The 25,834-nt window shown below is 32.4% G+C and overlaps 2 protein-coding genes across 6 annotated transcripts in view; one reads left to right on the top strand and one right to left on the bottom strand.

The window, feature by feature from the left end:
- Nucleotides 1–9,623, bottom strand: part of LOC124352926 — a 30,729-nt gene extending 21,106 nt beyond the window's left edge. For both annotated transcript variants that reach the window (XR_006921551.1, XM_046802657.1), the window contains exons 1-2: nt 9,152–9,623; nt 960–1,141 (exon numbers count right to left, since the gene is read on the bottom strand). Coding sequence is in view for 1 of the 2 variants with exons in the window: in XM_046802657.1 (XP_046658613.1) it covers nt 960–1,141; nt 9,152–9,467 (498 nt within the window). In the remaining variant the exon portion in view is untranslated. The remainder of the gene's footprint in view (nt 1–959; nt 1,142–9,151) is intronic.
- A 4,412-nt stretch (nt 9,624–14,035) lies between these two features.
- On the top strand, nt 14,036–25,321 carry LOC124352925 (protein yippee-like 5). Of its 4 annotated transcripts, none has more exons than XM_046802655.1 (3): nt 14,036–14,154; nt 18,849–19,018; nt 21,913–25,321. In XM_046802655.1, exons 2-3 carry the CDS (start codon nt 18,858–18,860, stop codon nt 22,109–22,111), a joined length of 360 nt encoding a protein of 119 aa, XP_046658611.1. In that variant the 5' UTR covers nt 14,036–14,154; nt 18,849–18,857; the 3' UTR covers nt 22,112–25,321. The 4 variants fall into 4 exon arrangements, with proteins under 4 accessions (XP_046658611.1, XP_046658609.1, XP_046658612.1 ...); XM_046802653.1 differs by having other exon boundaries at nt 14,040–14,211; XM_046802656.1 differs by lacking the exon at nt 14,036–14,154 and adding an exon at nt 14,404–14,556.
- Nucleotides 25,322–25,834: the final 513 nt, after the last annotated feature.

Raw genomic sequence — 25,834 nt, 5'->3', positions numbered from 1 at the left:
TCAATTTAGTTAATAACAAAATTATAAAGCAGCATAAAAGACTTGTTGACTAGATAGGCTTGCCATAATTTTTCACTGGCCAACCGGGACGCCTCTGTTCGAAATGCGTGGGGGGGGGATAAATATGAAGTCAAATTAACAATAAAAACCAAAAAACTTTGTGTATAATTGTATGAATTTAATTTAATTTCTAAATAGTATAAAAGTGATTATATCTTATAACAATAAAAATACAGTTTGGGTTATATTTTTACACGGCTTTCATTAAATAAATGTAAACCATTAAACAATACAAGCTTACTTCAGGCTATACCTTAAAAACATTGACAGCTATAAAATGTAAAAGCAAGGCTTATTTTTTATACCATTCGTATTTTTCACTAGAGCAAATCTTTCTAAATAAGTCTTTTTTGCTTTTTATTTTTTCATAAAATTTAGTGCAGCTAACTGCAAAGTTAACTTTGCATAACATTAAATTTCGAACTGTGGATTCGTGCATTAATCCTCGATCATCACTCCAGGCAATGTTCATCATAGAGAAAACTCTCTCAACTGAACTGAAAACTCTCTTATTTCGGGACCACGCTGAACCGATAGAGTGTTGTGTAGTTGTGAACCTCTAGACTAAACTACAACTAGGCCTAGCTCAATTGTTTTAAACATTCGGCTCCTCTGACGTGACCGGGACAAGCAGGCAACCGGGCGGGACACCGGGACAAGCTTGTAAAACCGGGACTGTCCCGGCCAAACCGGGACGTATGGCAAGTCTATGACTAGACTAATTGGTTGAGAAGGAATCCAATAAGCTATTACTGACAATGTCTACATTAAAAACTTAAATTATCAAATTTAGTGTGTTTAATTTTGTTTATGATTAACAACTGAACTCAGTCAACATTTCATTTAAAGTTTAAGGTGTAATTTATGAGACTTATAACAATATCATTCATTGCACTTACTCTTTGCCCGTTTCCTACTAGTTTTTCAAACAGCTTTTCTGATTCAATTTGTTCAATTCGTGATGAATCATCAACACAAACTTGCCTTTCCAAGTTGACGAGGATTAAATTTAAAACAAAATCTTTTTCTTCTTCGTACACAGTCGGTCCTATCTTCTGGCATAGAGCGCCAAACACTTCACCTGAAATATGAATTTCTAGTTATAATAGTGTATTTAAATTATAAAACCAACAACAATACAAATAATATTATTGTATTGAAAAGTATTGTGACAATTTACAATATGACTGATAACAATTAAACTTCTCTGAAATTTGATACAAAATCAGAATACGTTTACTTTTGATTTGACTATTAACCCTTTGAGTGCCAAGTATTTATTGAGAGGATGTACTGAAAAGTGCCAGGTATTTTTCTAGTGGGTGCACCTAAAAATGCCAGCCCTTTTGAAGTTAAGGTTTCAGTAAAGATTCACAGTTTGATTATTTAATAAGTTATCAACATGATTTTTTATTTTTCTCTGATAACTCTGCTTAATTAACATAAAGTTACCATTAAATTAAATTTAGGAATACCAAAAATGGACTTACCTAAACAATTCCAGAATTTATTTTAATTTAATTTTTCAACCAAATTATCATTATAAAAAAATTGATATCCTTTTCTTTGTACAAATCACTGTAAAAGGTATTTAATTGTCTATAAATCTTGAAAAATGTGTATCATTATCTTCAATAATGAGTGAGTTACACAACTTTTAAGAAACTAATGTCACATTGTTCCCGGCAGCCATGTCAACCAAATATGTTTATATGTGAGTTCTAGATTCATTTTCGTTAAAGTCAATTGATTGGAAGTCTACTACAACAATTTATTAAAAAACAAACAGTTCTTCACGAACATTTTAATATGATGTTAGTTTAAAAATATAAAGTTTTTTATTTTTAGTGATTTTTTTTCCCAAACGTCCAGTAAAATCAGACGTTGGCACTTTTCGGCCAACTTTTGATGTCCGGTAGAATCGGACTTTGGCACTCAAAGGGTTAGTGTAGGAATCATAGAGCATCCGATTTCTGGCAAGTTATATATCAAATTAACAACTCTTTTACAATTTGTTTGATTTTTACCAAACAAAATAAAACATTTGTTGGTATGATTACAAAATTACATAACATGCTGTAATAAAAATGTAAGATTATGTTATTTCTGATTACAGATCACCATAAATCACAATTTTAATAACAAATCAAAAACATACATACTTCCAATTCCAAGGGATAATTAAGCTTTTGATGTGTTACAATGTAAGACAGAATTGTTTGATTCTAAAACAAATAATTTTATTTTAAAGCTTAAAATTTGCACTACTTATCTAGATTATTATTATTATTTTTTTTTAATTTACAAAATATACTCCAACCTTTATAGCCCAATGTCATAAAATTATGTTGCCAATCCTTTCAGGAATCAAATAATCTGTTCATATATTTTATCCTCAGTCTTAAAGCATAGACAATAGACGTCTCACTTCAATTTTGGGAACAAGTTAGTTAGTTAGGAACTTGGGGCTACGTTCAGACAGTACAGAGATGGGCCATGACAGCACAATGTGAATGAGTTTAACTCCAGTTTAGCTTTCTCTTAGTACAGTGTCTGAAATCTAATGCCGTCACAGACTTGACGCCTGAAATCATGATAGACTGAAGGGGGGTGAAGTTGTTCGCGTCCGTAGCTTGCTACACGTGCTCCCTGGGTAACGCTAAACGAACAGCAATTTTTGGTAGCTGGACCGTCACTCTTGTGATCTCCCAGTTATGGCAGCTATCGAAGACCAAACAAACGGTCCTTCTCAGGGCCAAACAAATACTGATTTTTTTAAATATTGGCTCTCTTTTAAATATATGTTATTTTAACGCCGAGGGTCTGAGCAGATCTAAATGTGAGTGCCCTAAGCAAAATTATGATAAAGAACAACGTCGATGTCCTAGCACTCCAGGAGACTCACATTGAGAATTCTAACACCTGTGCAAGAGGCAATATCCCTGGATATACACTTGTAGAAGCCATGCATTGGCCACAGAAAATACGGAGTGGGCGACTTATGTTAGGCAGGGCATCGATGATGTGTCCCCCCGATTTACAAGAGCTGTGATGACGAAATTTTTGTACTGGTGGTGAAAGTGTCAGAAACAACTATAGTAAATGTCTACAAACCACCTAATAGACAATGGTCTGACACAGTACTTCCCATATTTGGACACCCCGTCCTTTACATTGGGGACTTTAACAGTCATCACAGCTCGTGGGGATACTCATCGGATGACGACAATGGTACGAGTTTAACTAGTTGGGCTGAAAATAACAACTTAATATTAATACATGATGCCAAAGACGCCCACACTTTTTATTCAGCCCGCTGGCGTCGTGGTTATACTCCAGACCTATGTTTTTGCTCTTGTGCCCGCTCTCTTAAGCCTTTAGCAGTTGGGAGGAAAGTTCTTGGTGCCTTTCCTCATTCTCAGCATAGGCCTGTGCTTATTTCAGTCGGAATCAAGATTCCTCTTGTAAGATCCTTCCCTCGGCCTCGCTGGAATTTTAACAAAGCAGATTGGAAAGCCTTTACATCTAGACTTGATGATGGCATCAGTTCATCCCTCCCACGATAAGAAACTATGACCGGTTTCACAAAGCTAGTCCTGGCTACTGCTAAACTGTGCATTCCACGAGGATTTCGAAAGAGCTATGTGCCAGGTTGGAGTCAAGAGTGTGAGGACCTTTACAGTGAGTTCAATGACACCGGGAACACAGAAACAGCTGATCGGCTGCTACAATCTCTTGACAAAGCAAGAAGAGAAAAGTGGGTACACACAATGGAAAATCTTAACTTCACCCATAGTAGCCGTAAAGCTTGGTCCCTCTTGAGAAAGCTCTCCACCGGCAAGCCTTCGACGAACAGTTCTTTGTCACATCCGAAACCCTGTGCAATAGCAAAGCGTATTGTTGCTTTGTCCAAGTCAGTTCGCCACCCATCTGACAAGCTGGTTAACTACAAGTTAAACGAATTTAAAAGCAGTCGGGCAAGCTCCGTTGGAAATATCGAGAGCATTTGAGAACTTGATGAAATTGAAGTGGCCATCTCCGCTCTGTCAGTTGGGAAGGCAGCCGGTATCGATAAATGTCTTCCCAGAATTCCTAAAGTACTCAGGAATCCAAAGTTAAATACTGGCTTCTTACAGTGTTCAACGAAATACTGGCTACAGGTAAACCTGCCTGCAGCATTTAAAAGATCTAAAATAATCGCAGTTTTGAAGCCCAACAAAGACCCAGAGCGTATTGAGAGCTATAGGCCCATAGCCCTGTTGAGTTGTGTGTTATAAGCTGCTGGAGAGGTTGATCTATAATAGAATATTTCCCATTCTCAATGCCAGCATTCCTATAGATCAAGCTGGCTTTAGACCTGGTCGTAACTGCTGTGACCAGGTGCTTGCGCTAACAACTTTTTATTGAGAATGGTTTTGAAAGGAGAGCAAAAACCTCTACAGCCTTTTATAGACCTTACTGCAGCTTACGACACTGTCTGGAGAAAAGGCCTTTTAGTAAAGCTCTATAATCTAATTCCTTGCCCTTTCCTTCTGCGGCTTCTTAATTCAATGATTAGCGACAGGCTTATAAAAGTATGCCTTGGCCGTGAGGAAAGTTCTTTCAGGCAACTTAAAAACGGCCTTCCACAGGCTCTGTACTTGCTCCTTTGTTGTTCAACGTGTACTCTGCCGACATCCCAACAACGTTTATCCAGAAAGTTTATTTATGCGGATGATATTGCCTTAGCCTACCAACATAATGACATAAAGAAAAACAGAACAGGCACTCACTGATGATCTTTCAGTCCTCGCAGATTATTTTAGAGCCTGGAAGCTAAATCCAAATCCTAATAAAACTGAAGTATCATGTTTCCACCTAAATAACAGACTGGCGAACTACAAGTTAAATATAACTCTTGATGGTGTCAAATTGAAACATAATGAACATCCGCAGTATCTGGGAGTTACCTAGACCGATCTCTCACTTTTAAAAGTCACCTTCAAAAGACAGCAGCAAAGCTGAAAACAAGGGCTAATATAGTACAGCATCTTGCTGGATCAACTTGGGGAGCCAACGCTAAAGTACTGCGTACCACTTCTTTGTCCCTTGTGTACTCCGCTGCTGAATATTGTGCTCCTGTGTGGCTTAATAGTGCACATGTGCGAGAGGTCGATGTCGTTCTTAATAGGGCCATGAGGACAATTACTGGAACTCTCATGGCAACACCAACACCTTGGCTCCCAGTGCTGAGCAATATAGCACCACCTGAGATTAGACGCAAAGAGGCTCTTCTGAGAGAGTTCAATAAGATCGTGTCCAATCCCGAATTGCCCGTTACGCGCGACATTCCTCAGCAAGATAGCCGGCTCAAATCACGCAAGCCATCACTACGAACAGCATCCCAGTTGATAGAGGAGAACTTTACGCCTAATGCTAACTGGGCGTCATCCTGGGAATCATTCGATGGACGAGGAACAAGTTCTTGATATCCGATCCTACGAAAGCAGTGGGTGGCTTGGAAATTCCTCGAAAGGAATGGGTTTTATTGAATCGTTTTCGAACTGGGGTGGGAGAAGGGAGAAGCAATCACTGGAAATTCAAGTGGGGTATTACTGACGACCAGACGTGTGATTGTGGCGCAAACTCTCAGACAATTGAGCACATTGTAAACGACTTGCCCTTTGTGATTGTTTTCTGATGGTCTGGCTGGTCTGAGTGGTTTAGAGGATGGGTCTCTAAAACTGGCTCAGTAATTTGGATTTAGCTTTGTGACGGGAGATTTTAATATTATTTTTTAATTTATGACTCAAGAACTTTGTTCTTACGTACTTTTTAATAATTGTAATTTTTAATTTATTTATTTATGGATAGCTCTGCCTTTGTCCCCCATACGATATATATGATAGACTGAAGAGATAAAAAAAGTATAAAGTGCAGTTCCTTACTGAGACATTCATCAGCCAATGTTTCTTTCATGCAATGTGTCCAAATTACACTGGTCCTATTAACTGAACAAGAGCTTGAAACCACTTTTTTTTATCAACCATTCAACTGCCACCATCAGTACATATTCCAATACGTTACTGCCAATCAATGCTAAGCAGACTCATTAAGTTATCTTGAATATTTTAAAACAGATTTTGACCTGTAGTAAATCCCTTGATTTGTTTACAGAATAAAATATCTTCAACACAGGTGTTGTAGTTAATAGATCTGACATAGCATATCAAATGGGTGTCTTTGTTAGCTTGTCGCAACTGCAGTGCAACTCCTTACCTTTAAGGATAGAAGAAAAAGCAATTGATCGCTATTGTTCTCTGCCATGCCGTCTATCTTAGACTGATTGTACTGTTTGACAAGGATACACTGTCTATTAACGACACCGGCCTTGCCAGGATTTCCCAACGCCCTAGGGTGCTGTACACACACTTTGAGAAGCACTGCTTTAGTTCAATGGACTAATTGAGATATAAGCTTAAGTTAAAACACTGTACGGTAATAATTTTGTTAAATATATTGTTTGCGACTACCTAAAAATTCTGACTTGAAATTAAAGTGTACATAACTCAAGTAAAAATTATCCAAATCTTCTCAATTTTTATGATGATGAGAGTGGTCTACTTATCGACATCGCTTCCTTTTGGGAAGTAGAGAACAAGAACCGAACATCATAATGATATGTAATTTTCACAGTTAGTCAAATAAAGTCTGTTCTTTCAAATAATGTAGTATTTAGGTTCCCGGTAAGAAAACTTTTTCCGAATAAAGAAGCCTCCAGATAATACTATAGTGCTACTTTGACTACCACACCGTCCCATTCGAGCCGCTTTTACCCATATTAGCCTATGACAATGTTGATGTATTTACCTAGCATTGCCAGAGCGCATTTTAATGGCATTAAGCTGTACTATTTTGGACATTCTACATCAAAGATTATACTTAAATAATACTTAGTTTACATTTATTTCTTGGCTTACACTTTGCTGCCGCTTATTATACTGCAGCCAAGAAAAAATATATGTACCACTGTGTACATGCAATACACACAAGATTCTTTATGAAATTTACAAAGGAACCTTGTAAACCTACGAAAATAAGCGCAATTTAGAATTTTTACAGACTCTTCCAGTAGGATAAGCGGACTCGGTTTTTTATATCGATCTTCACAAATGATATTACTCAATTATAACTTTTGATATAACTAACCGATACTGATTTTGAACAATAACTAACTTGTATCAACTATAAACCTTTTTTTCATATAATAAACATATTTTCTTTTATAGATAATAACAGACAGTTAAAAGCACGTGGAGGACCGTGAAACGAAGATTAAAAAGTGGCATATTAGCCGACCTGCTAGCACATCTCTGTGAGTATTTGTACAGAAGAGAAGTACGGTTCTCTAGAGAAGATGCTTCTAACTACTTCTCGAAAATGGTCAATCATTGCTAAACAGGAGAAAATATATAAATAATTAAGCTTATTCCATATTTCCTGTTATAAATGTTTGTTATATTGTTATCATTTCATTATTATTTATGAGTTTGGTAATAGTCACATTAATGGCCGGAGCGGCAAAATACGAGTTTCACGTTATTAACTTATTGAAATCGTCCTACAGAACAAAACAATATGAGGTTTGACGGGGTGAAAATGAGAAATAACGAAGTTCTAGAACATCAAAAATGGAACAACTGTTCAAGCGCGGAGCAATATTCCCATGTTCTACATCCACATCGGGCATCACATGACCTTTTTTGACGTGATTCAACCTCGTGATGACGTCATCGGATGCGTCGCCATCTTTGCAAACGTAAATGAAAGTAATACTGAAATGAGCAGAATTTTGATCCAAATGAACAATGTTTTTCTTAATTTCGAGCTACAAATTAATGACTTGTTATCGAAATGAAACAAGTGCCTTCGGGCCATCAGCGCGGGCTTCCTGCCCCGCACTGATGTCAATGAAGGAAAAACATCCCTCGAGATAGTACCTAGGCCTATCAGTAAAATATCAAATTCTAGAGGGGATGATCAGAAATATAAATTGAAATGTAATGCAAAGAGGCAATTATGTAAAGTGAAAAAAACTTAATAAATCATGAAAAACTCTAATATAAATATATAGATGGATATTAACAGAGAACACTTACCATTAGTGTGTTGGCGGATATAGCTAAGCAGCAGCAACAAAAAAGTGGATTTTTTAAAATTGCAAAATTTAAAACTTTGTTTACTACTTTTTATAATTTTCCTATCGCAACGAAACAACAACAGTCTCCCGGTTTAAAAACAACACGCGACCGCACGACGAACAAATACACTCATTATTAAATTTTCCCTGTTCAATTAAAAAGTAAATAATTTCGTTTCGGTTAAAACGTAAACTCTTTACGTGCCCTACTAAACACTCCGACACACACAATTCACTCGGGTTGGTCGAACTAGTGGATGGTTGATTCATAATTGTAACACACTCACTCAATCCAACCTACTGAACACGCTATCTTGTAAAGCACTGACTCATGCTCTGGAGAACTGAGATAACAGATAAGCTATCAGTCCCGGCTGTAGATAATATTCAAGTAAACAGATTATCCAGACACAGCACACAAACTGAATATTAAAACATTAGAAACTTAACTACTTATGAGAATACCCCCTAAAATCATGTTATTTGTCATTTGCACCCCCTAATACTAGGCCTATATATATTTTTTGTTCAGGAGGGTGAGCAGAATACGTTGATAACGTCAAATTCATGATTTGCTGCCTCGGCCTTTAATTAATCTTATATTATCCATGAGTTTTTCCTATTTCCAGTTCTAATATTTTGTTTGATCATTGGAGATCATTTATTATTTATAAGATTATCAATATCTGCGTTGTATTAGTTATTTCAAGTTAAAATATGATTGTGATTATGGCTATAGATGTGTTGATATGATTTATAAATGAATATTAACTATCAATGATTGTACTAATCTATGTAAAAACCCGGGTCTGCTTATCTTACTCTACCCTTAAATCTATGTACAGTTCCATGTTAAGTACTTTTCCTAAGAAAAGTCAACACTAATCCTAGTCTACTTTTTATGAGACTTACCAGATTCCAATCTCACTCTAACTTCAATATCAGTCAAAAGTTTCCTTGATATATCTGTTATCTTGCTGATAAATTCTGATTCCCTCTCATTATTCAAGTCAACTCTTTGAATTATTTCTTTAGATCCCAACAGACAACCTTGTTTAGTTTCCCAAGGCGTATCATCTGAATCTGTCAGCATTTGAATAATTCTTGTTTCCAAACAAATTCTTTCTTCTGGATCATTAGATGATAACATTTTATGTAAGTGAACAACACCTCCATCTCTTTCAATCTTCTTAGAGCTACAGAGTATATTCAATATCTGTTCAGACATATTGAATACAAATTTTAGTTTAAAATAAATTCTACTGTAATAATTTGACGATTATTTTTGTTTTACATACACTCATTACAACAGTTCGAATACATAACCTAACACTTGCGCAATATAAAGGCCTAGGTAACATATCTCAGACTGAAAATACACTCGCAGACAGTTTGTTTTGTTTCAATTTGTTTGTTTGGTAGCAGTGTTGCCAGTGTAGAATGTAAAATGTACCCACAACTACTCTGAAACTCTCGAAAGTATTTAATAATTTCACAAAATTAGGCAACCACCTATATTTTTTACAATAGTTTTGCTTTGGTTTCTAATGAAATGCGACATGCTAAAGTAGTTTTTGGCTGATGCTGAAATTACATCATTGAAATTGGCAGAAGTGGGCCAGAATCACATAAAACCCAAAATGGTTAAAGTTGATTAGCACAGTAAGGCCTTAAATGTATATAGGGTGAAAGGGAAACATATATACAATTCTGAGATAACAACCATTAATATGATAAAATACTATTTATATACATAATTTATACACAAAGAAAGTTGTTCATTCTAGTCCGTCAGTGGTAGAGGTTGTCTGTGATCATTTTACATGCTTTTTCATTGCATTGTATTGGGGCTTTGTATGTTTTTAACTTATGACATAATAGATCCTATAATTAAAGGTAAGGACTACTACATGCTTGTGTTTGTTTGAAAATTGCTTGCATGTATAGTTTCAAAAACAAGTTATTGCATGTCATCAAATATTAAAAATATCCGTGAGCCAAAGTAAAATTCAAAGTCGTTTCAAAGTTAAAGTCTTTATTGCAACAAAAACGCATACAGTTAAAGTCAAATTTCAACTAGGCATTACAAAACAAAGAATAGTAAATACTAGTTACGTCTTTACTGGTACATCTGTACTTAAAGTTAAAATAGAATTTAAGTAATAAAATCCATTCTCTACAGAAAATTAAAACTAACAACTAACAAATGGTAACACAGATAAAGCCAAGTACAACAATTAAAGTTAGCCAATATTTGAAAGACAAAACTAATTACCACTTAAAGCCCTACTATTAAGAAATGCATAATGATGATAAAAAGTAAAACTTTAAATTATTATATACGTAGAAAATGCAAAAAAGTTAGATATTAATATCACGGATAAGGCAAGGTCACCAATTGAAGCTAATTTCAATATTTGAAAGTTTCGAAACCTTATTTACACTGTAAAAGGGATTCCTCAGTAGCCAACTGTACAATTTTGTTTTAAAACATTTAAAATCAATATCACGAGCATTTCTATGAAGTCTGTTAAACATAGTTAAGCCTACATAATAACAAGAGTTTTGTGTATTGGTAAGCGTAACAAGAGGTAAATCAAGTAAATATATGTATCTGGTGCTGTAGTTGTTATCGTCTTTCATAAACAAGGAAGAATCAATCCTCAGCTTAACTCTAACTGAACAATAAAATATGTACAAATTAAAAATTTGTTCACTTTTAAACAATGGTATGCAGTGAGCTCAATTAGAGTAAGTAATTATCCTAATTGCTTTATTCTGGAGTAATAGAATGTTTTTGTACTGGTACTATAAGCCCAGAGCAGTATACCATAAGAGATTAAAAACATAAAAAAGGGGAAATAGGCCATCCTCGAATACATTTTTGGGATACCTTTTTTCAAATTGCGCAAAAAGTATATTAATCTATAAAGCACACCCTGAATGTGAGGACCTCATGAGAATATGAGTCCCAGTTACAATCTGAATATGGCTACATTCTTTCTCTATTTAGGTTTAAGGTGCAGTTAAATTTAGCTACCCCTTTCTCAAAACTTTTCACCATTTTTGGTGACTAATTCATTTTACGGTCTATGGATTTGAGTTTTGCACGGGTGGAAAACTTTCGTTTCGCATCACGGAACGAAGCATTACGCTTGTTCTCACTGTAGCCGCTAGGGGCGGGACTATCGCGGCCATTTTTTATATCAGGGCCGGACGTTTCTCAAATTTCAATGCAGTGACTATCCAGGCGTCCTCATTAAAGTGACTACTTTTTATGGCAGGCTACGGATTGGTTTGAATAAATCTACGTACTACTTATTTATTTATAATTAATCCAACGTAACATTGATTGACTTACTGTGTCATTTAATAGCAGTTTCTGAAGCTCGTCGGATTCTAAATTGAATTTCAACACGGTTAATATGAATTTCTACTCCGTTTCACTACCTACCAGTTTCGTTCTGATTTAAAAACAGGATTAAAAATGAATTGATTAGATCTTTTCTAGCTAAACAAAACCATAGTGTAATTTAATTTTGGAATAAAACAAGTCTCTGTTGATTACAATTATAACCTTTACTCTATTGAATTGGGCCTTACCTTACATTTACTTAAAAAACAATTTACGTAAAGAGATATTTTAATAGAAATGTTTCTGAAGAAACGTCAAACCATTAATTGACCGTTAAAAGATGAGTTAAATTTAACATTGTCTTATATTATTTTAAAATTAAAAAATAGCCATTTAACAATTAGCAAACACACTTTTCAAGATATATAACCACGTTATAAGATTTAAGTCACTTCTGTCGGTCAATCCCACATTTACCTTTCCATTAAAAAAAAATAATATAGCACTGTGCAAAAACTAGTTCTGGTAACGTCAGGTAGTTAATGACATTGTAACAAATAAAGAAATGACATATTATTTGTCTAGAAATCGACATATTATAATCTTACGATGATAAATTATTACTAAAATACCGTCAAATTGTTATAAAGAATATATGAGGATTTTGTGACTCTTTCTTGATATGCTCACAAAATATCCTTGACACTATTAATATGCCTGTGACCGTAAACAAGATACTTATCCACAGGGCAGATATAATTAACCGTGTTATTTTACATTTGGCCTTCTGTCTGAAGAAGTTAAGGAATGCCGCAGTAAAGACTTGAAAATGCACAGGAGATCCCACAAATGGAATATGTCAAGACTTAAAACTAATGAAGGCTTCCTTCATGTTCTTCTACCCTTAGATCCTCTAATCAGTGGACTGGAGAATTAATTATCAAAAAACGTAGTAAACCACCTGCCAAATAAAGTACCTAATTGACCTACTTAAAGAACCTGAGGAAGTTAAAGCCGTGGGATTTAAAAATTAACACTTCTCAGTGACGAGTCACATCTAATTCTGAATGATTCGAAATAGATTTAAATTTGAAAATGTGCATGTATAAATTATGTAATTTTGAACATATTATGTCAAACTATTGTTTTTGGCTTATTACATATATAATTTTATTGAATACTTATATTGAGCAAATTGTTTTTGTAATAGCAAAAACAGCATTGGAACTGGACTTCATTAAAACAAATTAATTTATATCACTTTAAAATACGTAAGTTATTAAAACTACGTGTAAATCGATTAGGTCTTTAAAATATTTATTACTTTTATACTTATTTACATATTATGGTATTATTTTTGTAGCTATATCTTAGTTATACAAGGCAGAAGTACGTTACATCCGATATCGCGTAACAGGCTTCGCAGACGTTTTAAGCAAACTGCACAGTCTCGAGATGCTCTGCGAAGACAGACAGACAAAACGAGAATTTTGCCAGTATCCTTACTGACAGCAATCCAACTTTTATAATTTATAGCTAAATTTGTCCTCAAAATATCCTACAGATATCTAGGATTCGCTGGCGTCTAGGCAAATTCCTTTGGTATGAAATCACCATAATCAAATTCAGTTGTTGCCTATACGCAAAATGTATATCAGTATAGACTTTCTCATTAGAACCTCTGTTTTGAATATGAATTGTAACAGATTTGTACGAGTAGTAACATATAATCGTACTCTTTTAAACAATTATTTAGCATTGAAATATTTAAATATTTATTCCAAGTGAAAGATTTATGGTTTTGAGACTATTTCAAATGTATAACACAGGTTAGAACTTTATCTCCATTTTGAAAACGAAGTCTTGATTTTTATTAGGTGATAGTGTTTCACTCTTGTGACAAAGTATCACTTGTATGTCTCCATCGTTATTTACCGTTTTTAATAATTTTTAACGTTATTTTTAGTTACATTGTCGTAATCATTTATATTTTATTTTATGTGCGCAAAACTCTTATTTTATGTTATATAAATTATTAGCCTCATTACACTTATCTTACTAGAAATACTGTTTGCATAGTTTATGGAAACAATTAACAATTTTGAGAAAAATGTCTAAAAATCAAAGACAGCAACATTTATTTTTCTGTTATGACAAAAATATTGATACATTTTAATTTGAAGGGTACAACAACACAAGAGTGCGTTGTAAGAGCAATTGGAAACAATTAACAATTTTGAGAAAAATGTCTAAAAATCAAAGACAGCAACATTTATTTTTCTGTTATGACAAAAATATTGATACATTTTAATTTGAAGGGTACAACAACACAAGAGTGCGTTGTACCCTTGGCAAATCTTGGTAGAGAATTTCAACGTAGATTTTTCACACAATATTTTTAATTCTTTACTCTATGGTTAACGTACTTAATTTATGCACTAGGGCAAGATTATATGCATCAGCTGACACATATCAGCTTTGTACATCAACATTGTCTGATTCATGATTGTCAACAAAGAAGAAAGAAGTGAGTGCTGTCAACAAAGAAGAAAGAAGTGAAGTGAGCAGAATAAAGAAAGAATTGGGTCAGTTTAGTTATTACAGAAGGAAGCAAAATGTAAGTTTTTCTTAAGTCACTTCCATAATGATGATGGTTGTACATTACCAATTTTTTTTTTTTACCCTAAATACTCACTTATCCAAAATAGAAATTTTGTACGCAATTCAATGTACTTTTAGAGAATATATACACTTGTTCAGTACTTACAACCTCAAAACCAAATATTGACTTAGTAAAACATACCACTTCTGGTTTGTGGGAATTTGGAAGGTTTTAGTTTTAACCCTTTTAGTGCCAGGGATAAAATCAAACCCATGTTGAAAAGTGCTGAGTTATATTTTGTGTGATTATGCGAAAAGTGCCAGAGGATTTTGGCCAAAAACGCAAGGTTTTAGAAAAAATGTACATAAAATTTATTTTTGATCATAAAACTCTCCTCTTTACCTTTTTTTAAAGGTAAATGAACTACGTATAAAAAGCTATTTAACATTCTAATTTTTAAATTAAAAAATCACTTTTTAGAAACAACAACATTTCCACGGGAATACATAAAAATCAAGTTTGAAGTGAAATAACTACTATAGAAAAATTTTATTTTGAAATTTCAATACATTCATAATAAATAAAATTTAAAAACAACCCAAAATCATATGTAATAACCTAATATTGACCATGAACAAAATTTTAAAAATAGGTTATTGCTATAGATTAACTTAACTAAAACGCAAGGTTTCAGAAAAATATTCACCTAACATGTATTTTTGGTCATTGAAAGCTCTTTTTTTTAATTCGTTTGAAAGGCAAATGAATTGTTCATCAGAAAATATATAACAATATGATGTTTATACAATTTAAACAAATTAGAAATCGCTGTAGTAAGTGACTTTTCTACGGAAACAAAATATAAATCCAGTTTAAGGTAAAATAACTGATATAAGAAAAAGTTATTAGTAAACTTTAATAATTTTATCATAAAGAGCATTTATAATCATGTGTAATAAACCTTATTTAAAAAAATTAAACATAATTAAACATATTTATAAAAATTATTCAAGGGTAGAGGTTTATTTTGCTACAAATCACAGGGTTTTGGAAAATATAAAGTTAAAGTTAATTTTTACCATAAAAGCTCTTTTTCAATTCTTTTGAAATTTCAATACTTTAATAATAAAACCGTTTAAAAAATGCATAATCATATGTAATATAACTTTAATTACTAAAACGAAACTCAAAACATAAACATAACCTTATTCAGACAATTTTAAAACAAACTACAACACTGTCTTCATGGACACTTGGTTATATAACTGGCACAAACATCTTCTAAAGGTTTTCTTTAGTGACTCATTACTGTTTAAAATTAATTTTGACACCTAATATAACGTAGGAACATTTATTTTAGTTAGTTGTTTACGTCATATAACAGCATTAAAAAGTAGAAATAATAGTTGAAAAGGTTAGTTTAATTCATGTATTGGCCTTTGGTATGATATCAGGCAGTATGGGATAACTTATAGAGGTACTACAAATGAAATAGAAATCGTCTTGTTCCGAGACTCCGGAACTCTTCGCGTAGGAACGTCTCATCTCGGAGCGAGACCCACTGCACTCAAAGGGTTAATTTTGTAACTAACATGTTTACTAATAAAACCATCTATAAACATATCCACAAATAAGGGATTACAATACAAATATTATTAAATATAACCCTTAAACCAAAAATGTTGCTACACATTGTGAACTTGATCAATAAACAGCAGTCACCAACAGGTTACTGATTTTCTTCAAGTCACATAATCCGTAACAACAATAGAAGCATCTTGAAACAAGTAAAACACTGCTAATCATATTAAAATGCTATTTTGTTTAGTTTTCTGAAGTAAAATGTTTTTTTTAAGTGATGAAGTCGCTTATAAATCAAATATGTTTATAGCCTGAAGTGTTAACTACAGATAATTAAATTAATTGTTTAAGTTTATGGATCGGTATCAGTTGATTTTATTAATAGGTTTAATTGTTAAGCAATCTCGTTTGTTAATATCAGTATAAAAAACCGGATCGCTTAACTTTACCATAATATAGAGATTTATTAAATAAAACACATTTTTAAATAATAAACAGCCATTATTTTTATTTGTAATTATTGATTGTAAAATTATTAATTCAGTTACTATACAAAGGAACAACAGCAGAACTTAAGGCCAACATTTTTAATTAACTGTATTTTTTTTAGTTTATTTTTTTATTGTATTATTAAATGGTAGAATAAAAGCATCTGAATATAAATGATCAATTAATTAAAATTGGCTAATATATAGCTATTGATTAAATCAATTATTTAGGGGCGCCCAGTATCAAAGTCTGCTCCACAGAAGGATAATTTTAGGATATTCAAGACAAATTATTATTCCAAATCTATTCTTTACACTTTTATTTAACATAAATACAAATTTAAGTATTCTCACAGGAAATGGTGTGAGTTCTATTTTCATAAGAGTTTGAGACACAAAGTATCAGATTTGATAGAAATGGTAACTTTGCAGCACTATTTACAAAGAAATGACAATCTTTGTGGTAATATCTACTGTACCAGTAAAAAAATCTAAGTTCTAGAGTGTCTGATTACAAATGCCTGAGAGTACAAAAAATATTATAAACTCATCTAAACATAATTTTCTAATAAATGATCCAAAATTTCAGATTTTAATTCTTAGTACAGATAACCATTTCTTAGTACATTTGCAAACATTTTTGTAATATTGTGGCTTCAAATCTTTTCAATTTGACAAGAGTTTAAAAAGTTTTTCTGGCTGCAATTCAGTAATATTTTGGTGACAACTACCACAAAAGCGTTACTAAACTCGGTAGGGAAATTTCTAAGACTCAAGAGTGTAATTTAATAGTAATAACATACATTTAATAATAACAAATAAGGGTTTTTATCCGGAGGCCACTGGAAGAGTTTTTCTTACTGGGGACCTAAAGAACAATATTATTAGAAATAACAGACATTTTTTTACTAAATATTAGATGTCATTATGACGACCGGTTCTTGTTTTCTGTGTCCCAAAAGTAAGCAATGATGGTGATAACAAGGCCACTATGTCCCTATCTACTATTTGTTATTAGGCTGTACGTATTATAAGGTAATGTATAGGCTGTGATACATACGTGTTATGGATATAAAAAGCTAACAAGTACTCACATTAACTAAAGTGATCTGAATTCGGGAAAGTTGATCTGGGACTTGATTTGAAGTCGGGAAAGTACTAATGGAAATGTCCCTGGTCATCAGTGCAGGCTTTGGTGGCACCTACTACCCCACATTTCTGGCAAAAAAAAAGAAAAAGATTCCTTGAGGTAGTACCCAAATTAAGCTTTTTTGGTTTTTAATTGTCATACCTAATCCAATTTTTGTGTGTTTTCTTTTAATTTGCATTATAATATGCCAAATACTAATTTAATTTATGTTTTTTTTTTAAATAATGTATAGAAAATGTTATCCACAGTATTTATAAGAATGTGTAATGCTGTCCTCCTTATTTGACGCCAAAGTTCTCCTTTTAAAAGTTTACATCTTGTTAGCTGTCCCTAGCTAATGAAAACTAATCAGTAGAATTCTCAAAAGTCAAATATCTAAAACCACTCTTAGAATAAGTGAAAATAAGTTATACACGTATTTCACATGTAACCTCATATGTATTTTGCCATAATGATAATACAAGTAACCATATTTATTTCATCGTATTAAAACATAGTGATGCATTACAATCTTAAAAAAACAAACAGATCTATTTAAAACTTAAAATAGTTTCATATGAATTTTTTAAAGAGTTCACAGTATCACTTTGTGCTCTTCTATTGACATTAATTTATTTACATTCCCTTAAATTGTTTTTAAGTAAATTTGTAATTTGTTAACCAAATTAAATAAGAATTAATAAAACTGGTCAATGGAAATTGGAAACAGTCAATGACTCAGAGAGGAGCCAAGGCCTGTAAGTGTGTGTGCAGTGTATAACACAATTAAGTTCAGTGAGGTCCTGTTGATGAGAATACTGGAATTTGCTTTAATAGTACATGACCAATGTATATGAGCAGAGTTTTGTACTGTTTGATGTAGTAGATGAAAAAAGATGCATTTTATATTTTTAACCATGATGAAAAACAGAGTGAGATGTTGCAATTTCTTTTACTTTTTAATTTCTTTGTAATGCTTTTGTTTTTCTGCATTGCAGCTTTTGTGTTCCTAAGACTTTATTACATTTTTGTGTGAATGTTGAGTTTAGCTCAGTTCACCTGCCTCTTAGTGCAGCGTTTGGAATTTGATGCTGTTTCAAACTTGACTCCTGGAATCTGAAGTCATGTTCGTCTGAAGAGATAAAAAAAGTCAGCAATGAATTAGCTCAAAATAAACTCTTTAATTTGTTTCAACATCTGAGTCACCTAGACCGCTAAATATAATGTGATCTAGGTGAAAAGTTATTCTCGTAGTACGATGTTTTAGATATGATCTCTAAGCATGGAGGGGCGTGCTTCCAGACGCTGCACTAAAAGGAAGGTGAACTGGATCTGAACTCAACATTCACATTGAATCAACCCTCCCCACCATAGCTACGTTATGTGTAGGTTACTTTTGTGTTTGGCAATCACTATTCGATATTTTAGAAGAGTTCAAATGATGTTTGTTACAGATCTCTAAGATGGGAAGAATCTTTCTGGACCATATTGGAGGTATGCGTTTATTTTCCTGCGCCTCTTGTGGCACGATATTGACAAACCGAAGTGAGTTGATTAGCACAAGATTCACTGGAGCAACTGGCAGGGCTTTCCTTTTCAACAAGGTGGTCAATCTTAATTACAGGTAAGTCTACTGTGCGTTTTTACTGTAAATGCTAAACAGATCAGTAGATGTTTTAAAATTTGGATTGTGTCACGAACGCCTGATGTGTATGTTTTATTGATACTATAGTAACATATTTAGGCCTTTCACTATTAATATTTCAATTTGCATCATTTAGAAATATCTTTTATATTTCCACACATTACAAGCATATATTAGAGCATCTTGTTTACTCTTATTTTTACATTCCGATTTTGTTGTGGAAACTCTGAAGATTGTATTCTTCTCAACAGAATGACTGCAACAAGAACCGATGTAACTAATATAACAGGTATGATTCATATTTTTCTCACGTAATATATAATTTTCTGAGACTTATACCCTCTGTGTTGCTGGTTATTCTGAGCGCTCAAAATAGTACTCTGACTGAGATTCAGAACTTTCTGATCAGTTAAAATTATCTCTGCCAGTCAGGTATTTATCTAACATACATAATATGTTTGTCTGAAAAGTGTACCTTGGTAAGAAAAGCAACTACTTCCAGTCATTGTAATTTACTTCCGGTCTAATGTAGTTTTGACATATAGAAGCATTTGTGTTGTGGTTCAGATGAAGAAAATATATACATACATAGATCTTAAAGGTCCTCTTTGATCTAGAAACGTATACTGACATTTGAAATAATCATCTGTTCTGTTATTTTACCGGTCAAGAAAGTTGGGCTTAAAACCCTACTCAGGTCAAAAAGTGACTACTTCTAACAGTATTATAATCTACTTCCGATTTAAGGTATTTCAGGTACTGGTAGCCTTCAAAGAGCATATTACACATTTGTGTCAAATGTCACCTTTCTAGTAAAGCTGGATGTTGAAAACAAAAATATAGAATTTTTGGGCTTCAATCTCATCTAATAAACCACTATAAATGATTGATTTTCATTAAAATTATTTTGTTTTATTGTTTAGATAATGAGACACGTGTATGTCAAATTTCATCTTTCTAGGACATTGGAAAGTTGGAAAAACAAAAATAATAATGAATAACATTTATTAAAACAATTTATATATATATATATATATATATATATATATATATATATATATATCCTTAGATGAAATTGCTATAATTATGTATACAGCAGCTTATATTTGGAAGAAAATGTAAGAGAAATGTAATGAGTAGCACAATAAAATACAACAATACTAGAAAGCCTACATGGGCGGCAATCTGCATGTAGTGCTGCAACCCCATTAAAACCACGTGATCTTCATGAAAAATTAATGTTTGATCTTTGAAATTTCTTGTGATTTTGAATATGTCATGAGGCAAGTGTGCGTCAAATTTTATCTCTCTGGACGTGGAAGAAACAAAAATATAGTTCTTGTAAGGATTGCAACAAGGTTCAAGCCCTATAGTGGTTTCATCTACATAAAAAATCTTTTATTTGTCTCTTGTGAGCATAAGATGCGTGTATGTACAATTTCATCTTTCTAGGACATCAAGAAGTGGAGAAACTAAATATAGTTGTTCTGGGGGTTGCAACCCCAATTCAACTCCTATGTATGTTTGATCTTTATGAAAATGTTTTAGTTTTTCCATGTAAGTCATGAGGCATACAGTGCCTAATTTAAATTTTCTGGGATTTTGAGAAGTTGGACAGTTAGTGATGAGTGAGTGATGGCTTTACTATTTATATATATAGAGATTTAACTGATACAAAACAATCTCTTAGTTTAAGCACAGCTGGCGAGTATGTAACCAAATAGTAGAGGTATGAGAATAATAAATTGTCCGCATATATTCCATTGGTTTTTTTATTAAGACTCGAGAGTATAACATGGACAGACCTTATGTTTGTGTTTGGATACTTGTAACATTGACCCTCCAGCTATTCTCTGTTTTAGATGCATAAAGAAACATGACTTTAGTGGACATAGTATTCTACTTGTTGCTCAGGTCTTCAAAAATCAGATCCTTCGTGATCAGAAGCCCAAAGATTAAACTCTTTGAGATTAGCATTAAATTCATATGATTGCCCTTTCAGATCACCTGGCTACAATGGTGGCCATGGCTGTTCTGTCTCAAGTCAGTCAAGTCGTTGATTTATGACCATGTTGTTCTCTCAGCTCTGCGGGCCACACCTAGTGGCCCTTACTGCTTTGCAGTTCAATTCGTCAAGCCATTATGTGTGGTCACTATATTGCGTAATTATAAAATTCAATCCTTATCCGATAGTGGCTGAGAAGTGCTCCAATCTCTCGGCCAAATAAGCAACTAAATTAATATTTCTATATTTGCAGCACATATCAAGTTTGAATAGTAAACATTGTTCAGAATTATTTTTTATCCAAGTGTCAGTGTCACTGTAGCTGCTATAGTGTATCCTATCAATGTATTAAAATATTAGTTCATTTGGTGGAGATGAAGCTCAAAATATTGAAATGAGTTTATATTCTGTTGATACCTGATACCTACCCGAAACTGATTGTATGTTTATCTTACAATTAAAAATACTTTAAAACAGTTCAACCTATAACTTAAATTACATATTACTTGGTTTGTTTAAAAGCAAATAATAAATAACCAATCAATAAGGTATCAATCTTAAAGCTAATAAACTTTATAAATTATTTGAGAATTTCATTTTAATCTACCATTTAAATCCAAATAAAAGTTATGTACATAATTACGCAACCACCGAATGGTGCTGAGCAGATAACACCTGAGACTCCATCCGAACTGAGTAAGAAATAAGTTTTGGCCACATCAGGGGCCTCCCGACCACAAAGGGGTATAATGTGTTCAGACTTTGTATAAAACTATTTTAGGATAGATTGATATCACCAATAAAATTATATATGTGGATTTTACGTATTGTAAACTACTTGTCTTGAAATCGGATGATTGTGTCACAGTGAGGTACAAGATAGAGTGATGCTGACGGGACGTCACATGGTGCGGGATGTCTCCTGTAAGAACTGTGATGCCAAGCTCGGCTGGATCTATGAGTTCGCCACAGAAGAGAACCAACGCTACAAGGAAGGCCGAGTGATCCTTGAACGAGCTCTTGTTATGGAGAGCGATGGCATCGATGAACATATGGGCGACGACTAAACTCTCACCTTTAACGTGCTGAAGTGAATAACTGTACAAATTGTTACTTGATATAAAAGTCTAGTGATTTTTTACAAGACTGTTTATTGATGTTATATACTAGTCTATTAAGCGATTTTATATGAAGCTAGTGATAAATGTCTTCTCTGAGGAATGTGATTGCTCCATCCATATTTAATCAAATTTAGTATTTATTTCAATAGTTCAGAATTTAAGTTTGTTCGTTGCCATTATTATAGCTTACTGTAGACTGAATTCAAAGCAATGTTTAAATATGTTTTTGTAAGTTGTTGCAGTTTAAGTAATGTGTTCAGTAATAAAAATATTTTTATAAGTGTGTGTTAAATTATAAACATATTATATAAAACCTTTATGGTTATCTTACAAGGCATCATTCAAATAGTTTGAATGAAGTCAAATTTCCTGCTAAGCCCCTACACTCAACCATATGTTACATCAGATTTCATGTTAAGCCTCGAACTGACGGTGTCTGCTCCTGAACTGGCACCCTATTTTTAGTCTTTTGTAAGAAGTAGTACAAGAACTACAAACTACAAGAATGTTATATACCTCTCAAAATTCTTTAGACATACAACTTATTATATATCATTATTTTCAGAATATTCCAAATAATAATAATAATAAATTATACTCATTAATATTTTCTTATTGCCAAAAACGATTTCTGTGTTTGAATGCACTAGATATGAATTTTTTAATACTTTATAACTTTGCACTATCTTATCATATATGTATGAAAAATTTACAAAAAATCCAAAATGTACAAAAGAAGCACGATTTTATCCTTACCCAAAATATATATAGTTTTAGTGGCTTTATTTTAAAATATGTTTACTTTTTTAGCAATTTTTGAACATCCACTAAGAATGTATTTTCACCCATTTGTTCATTGGATTTACAACACTGGAAATTCAACCTATATATGGCTTATTATATATCATTATTTGCAGAATATTCCAAATAATAAATTATCTTCATTAACATATTTTTACTTTAACAAAAATTTTGTTGTTTCAATATTCTTGATAAGAATTTTTTTAAATTTGTTATAACTTTGCACTATCTCATCATTTCTATGTGAAAGGTTTATATAAATTCCAAATGATACAAAAGGAACATAATTTTATACTTTAAAAAAATTATATATAGTTTTGGCTCTTTTATTTAAAAACCATTGTATTCTCAGCATTTTGTTACAATTACAGTTGCTTTACAACACTGAAATTTAACTTAAATGTGACTTATTATATATCATTGTTTTCAGGAAAACTAAAGGAATAATGCCTGCAATTATTGTTGTTATAGTTCTTTTATTCACAAAAAATTTAACCTTGATAAGGATGATGTTCCAATTCAGCTAATAGTTCTCTCAAATCACTAGATTTGTTCCTAAAATTAAGTGTGACTTCATCAGCCATATTACTAATAACCAAAACAAAATATAAGCTATAAATAAATCAATTAGCCAGACACCAAAACACAACAATTAATTGTAGACATAACTAATAAGACAGTCAGTTCGGTCAGCAGGTCACAGTCAAAACAGTTGCTTGCACAAGACGTTTCTTCTAACCATACAATGAGGAATAAAATTTGATTTATTGAGTAATGATATGCCTGAATCGATAGCTTGATTATTCTGCCATGGATTGATGTTCGGTTTTAAACCGAAACATCGAAAATACACAAATAATAACCAATTTCCGGAATGTCTGCTTACTGCCGGCAGTGCCAGTATGCGAGTGGTCTAACTGCCGTATATACAGCAGTTGCCATTTAGAGGGTTAATATGAATAGCTCAGAAGATGCTTTAAAAAGTATTTTATTTAAAATCTTTTTTAGTTTTAATCATATGAAAAATTCCATCACTTAGGTCTGGTTTTAATGAATTCTTAAGCAAGAATGTATTTGTATTAAATTTGATACCTTACTCATAATTTTGTTGCAATTTAATAATGAGTTCCGTTGTGTCGGTTCTTTGTTATTGATGTTTTTATTGCCTGTTCTGTCTAACTTATGTGCCAACGTTTTGACTATTATTTATCTACCAGGACAACACAAAGTAAACAAATATACCCTATAATACAACAAGAATAATTGATAAATAAGAGAGAACTCCTTCCGAAGCTCATTTATTTAATCAAATAAACAACCACTACCTTAGGTTATCTTTGGTAACCAAATCTATCATGTCCTCTACTGGTAAACATCAACTATTAACCTCCACAAAATCATACTATAACTCAAGTCAATAGTGGCATTAATCAAATTGACTTATCCCTAATTAATTACAATATTATTAGTGTAGTCTTATGAAGAAATAGACAATTAAGGTCCTATTTGTGTGAAACCCAAAGGGGAAAGTTGTATTGACCCTAGACTCATGAACTACTTTTAGCTTCGTTAACTCGTGAGAAATTATCAGGTCACATTTTTCTTATATGGTTTTGTCATTCAATAAAACATGGAAAATATACATAAACATACAAAATATGAAAATATTTACAAAAGTTGTAAACTTCTTGTTTGCACGTGCTTGTTCAAGCTGCAAACTTTGAATCATTAGGTGAAGACAATCCATTGAAATGCTCATCTTGACCAATATAGAAATATCAATATTAAAAAGAAAAAAAAAAACCAGAAATTAATAGTCTTTTGTTAAATTCTTCTCAAATTTTTGAGATTACTGTGGGTGTGTAAACCAAATGAAAAGGATTGGAAATTCTCCTGAGGAATGTGGTAATATTTCATCAAGTAAATGCTGTAGTTAACATTGGAACAAAATTCACGCAAACAAACATTAGAACGTCAATTAAATTAAATTAAAGTGTGTCACTTGGTTGGTGCGATCTTCACCACCAACTTTGGTAAAGTTGGTTTCATAGTGTTAAGTTATGTCATCACATTAGTATTATGATTCTAGTTGGACCTGTCTTGGTTCGGATAAATTAATAGATTTAATTTTTAATTGATTTAATTATATATATTATTAATAATTTTTATACATAACATTTTAACCTACATTATAATTATGCGTGTAAATTAAAATGGTTTATGGAAATTATGCTATTGTTCTAAGTTAACTTTAAGAACAACTGCACAGAACTGCATACGAAGCAAGGAAATTGAACAGTTGATTTCTGTTAGATTTTAATGATAATGAGTAACTATTATATGTTTTCACCAACATATACTGTCTTATTTTTGAGAATTCCTTTCTAACTGCAACAAATAATTGTCTCTTATGAACTGCTGCATCAAAGTAATGATTTGAAAATGTATTGATGAAAAAATATCTACTTTAGTTAGTAAGTATGCTATTTTTAAAATTATTTGGTACAGTTTTATTGGTTAATATTGTTGCTTATGTCCTCATTATAACTTTGAAGTCAGGGTAATGTGTAAGAGATATCACAAAATTTGTCAGATCTTTGTATGGAGAAAATAATTGTGTCTTTGACACTGATATAATGTTCATGTAGACTGTTTAAATATTGAGATAAATTAATTATTGTTATGTAATTTTATTCATTATTCAACCTAATAGATGAAAATAAAAAACAAAACTAATTAACAGCTCCAAGGAATTTTTATCCCTTTTTTGCAAAATTTACGTAATCTAATAAAACTTAAATTTAAATAAATAATAAAATCAATGTTAATGTTAAAACTCCAAAAATAAAATAATAAGCTCATGATCAT

The sequence above is a fragment of the Homalodisca vitripennis genome, chromosome 1, assembly GCF_021130785.1.
Source record: "Homalodisca vitripennis isolate AUS2020 chromosome 1, UT_GWSS_2.1, whole genome shotgun sequence".
Taxonomy (NCBI): domain Eukaryota; kingdom Metazoa; phylum Arthropoda; class Insecta; order Hemiptera; family Cicadellidae; genus Homalodisca; species Homalodisca vitripennis.
Note: the sequence above shows the minus strand (reverse complement) of the source record. Positions and strands in the feature narration are given on the sequence as shown.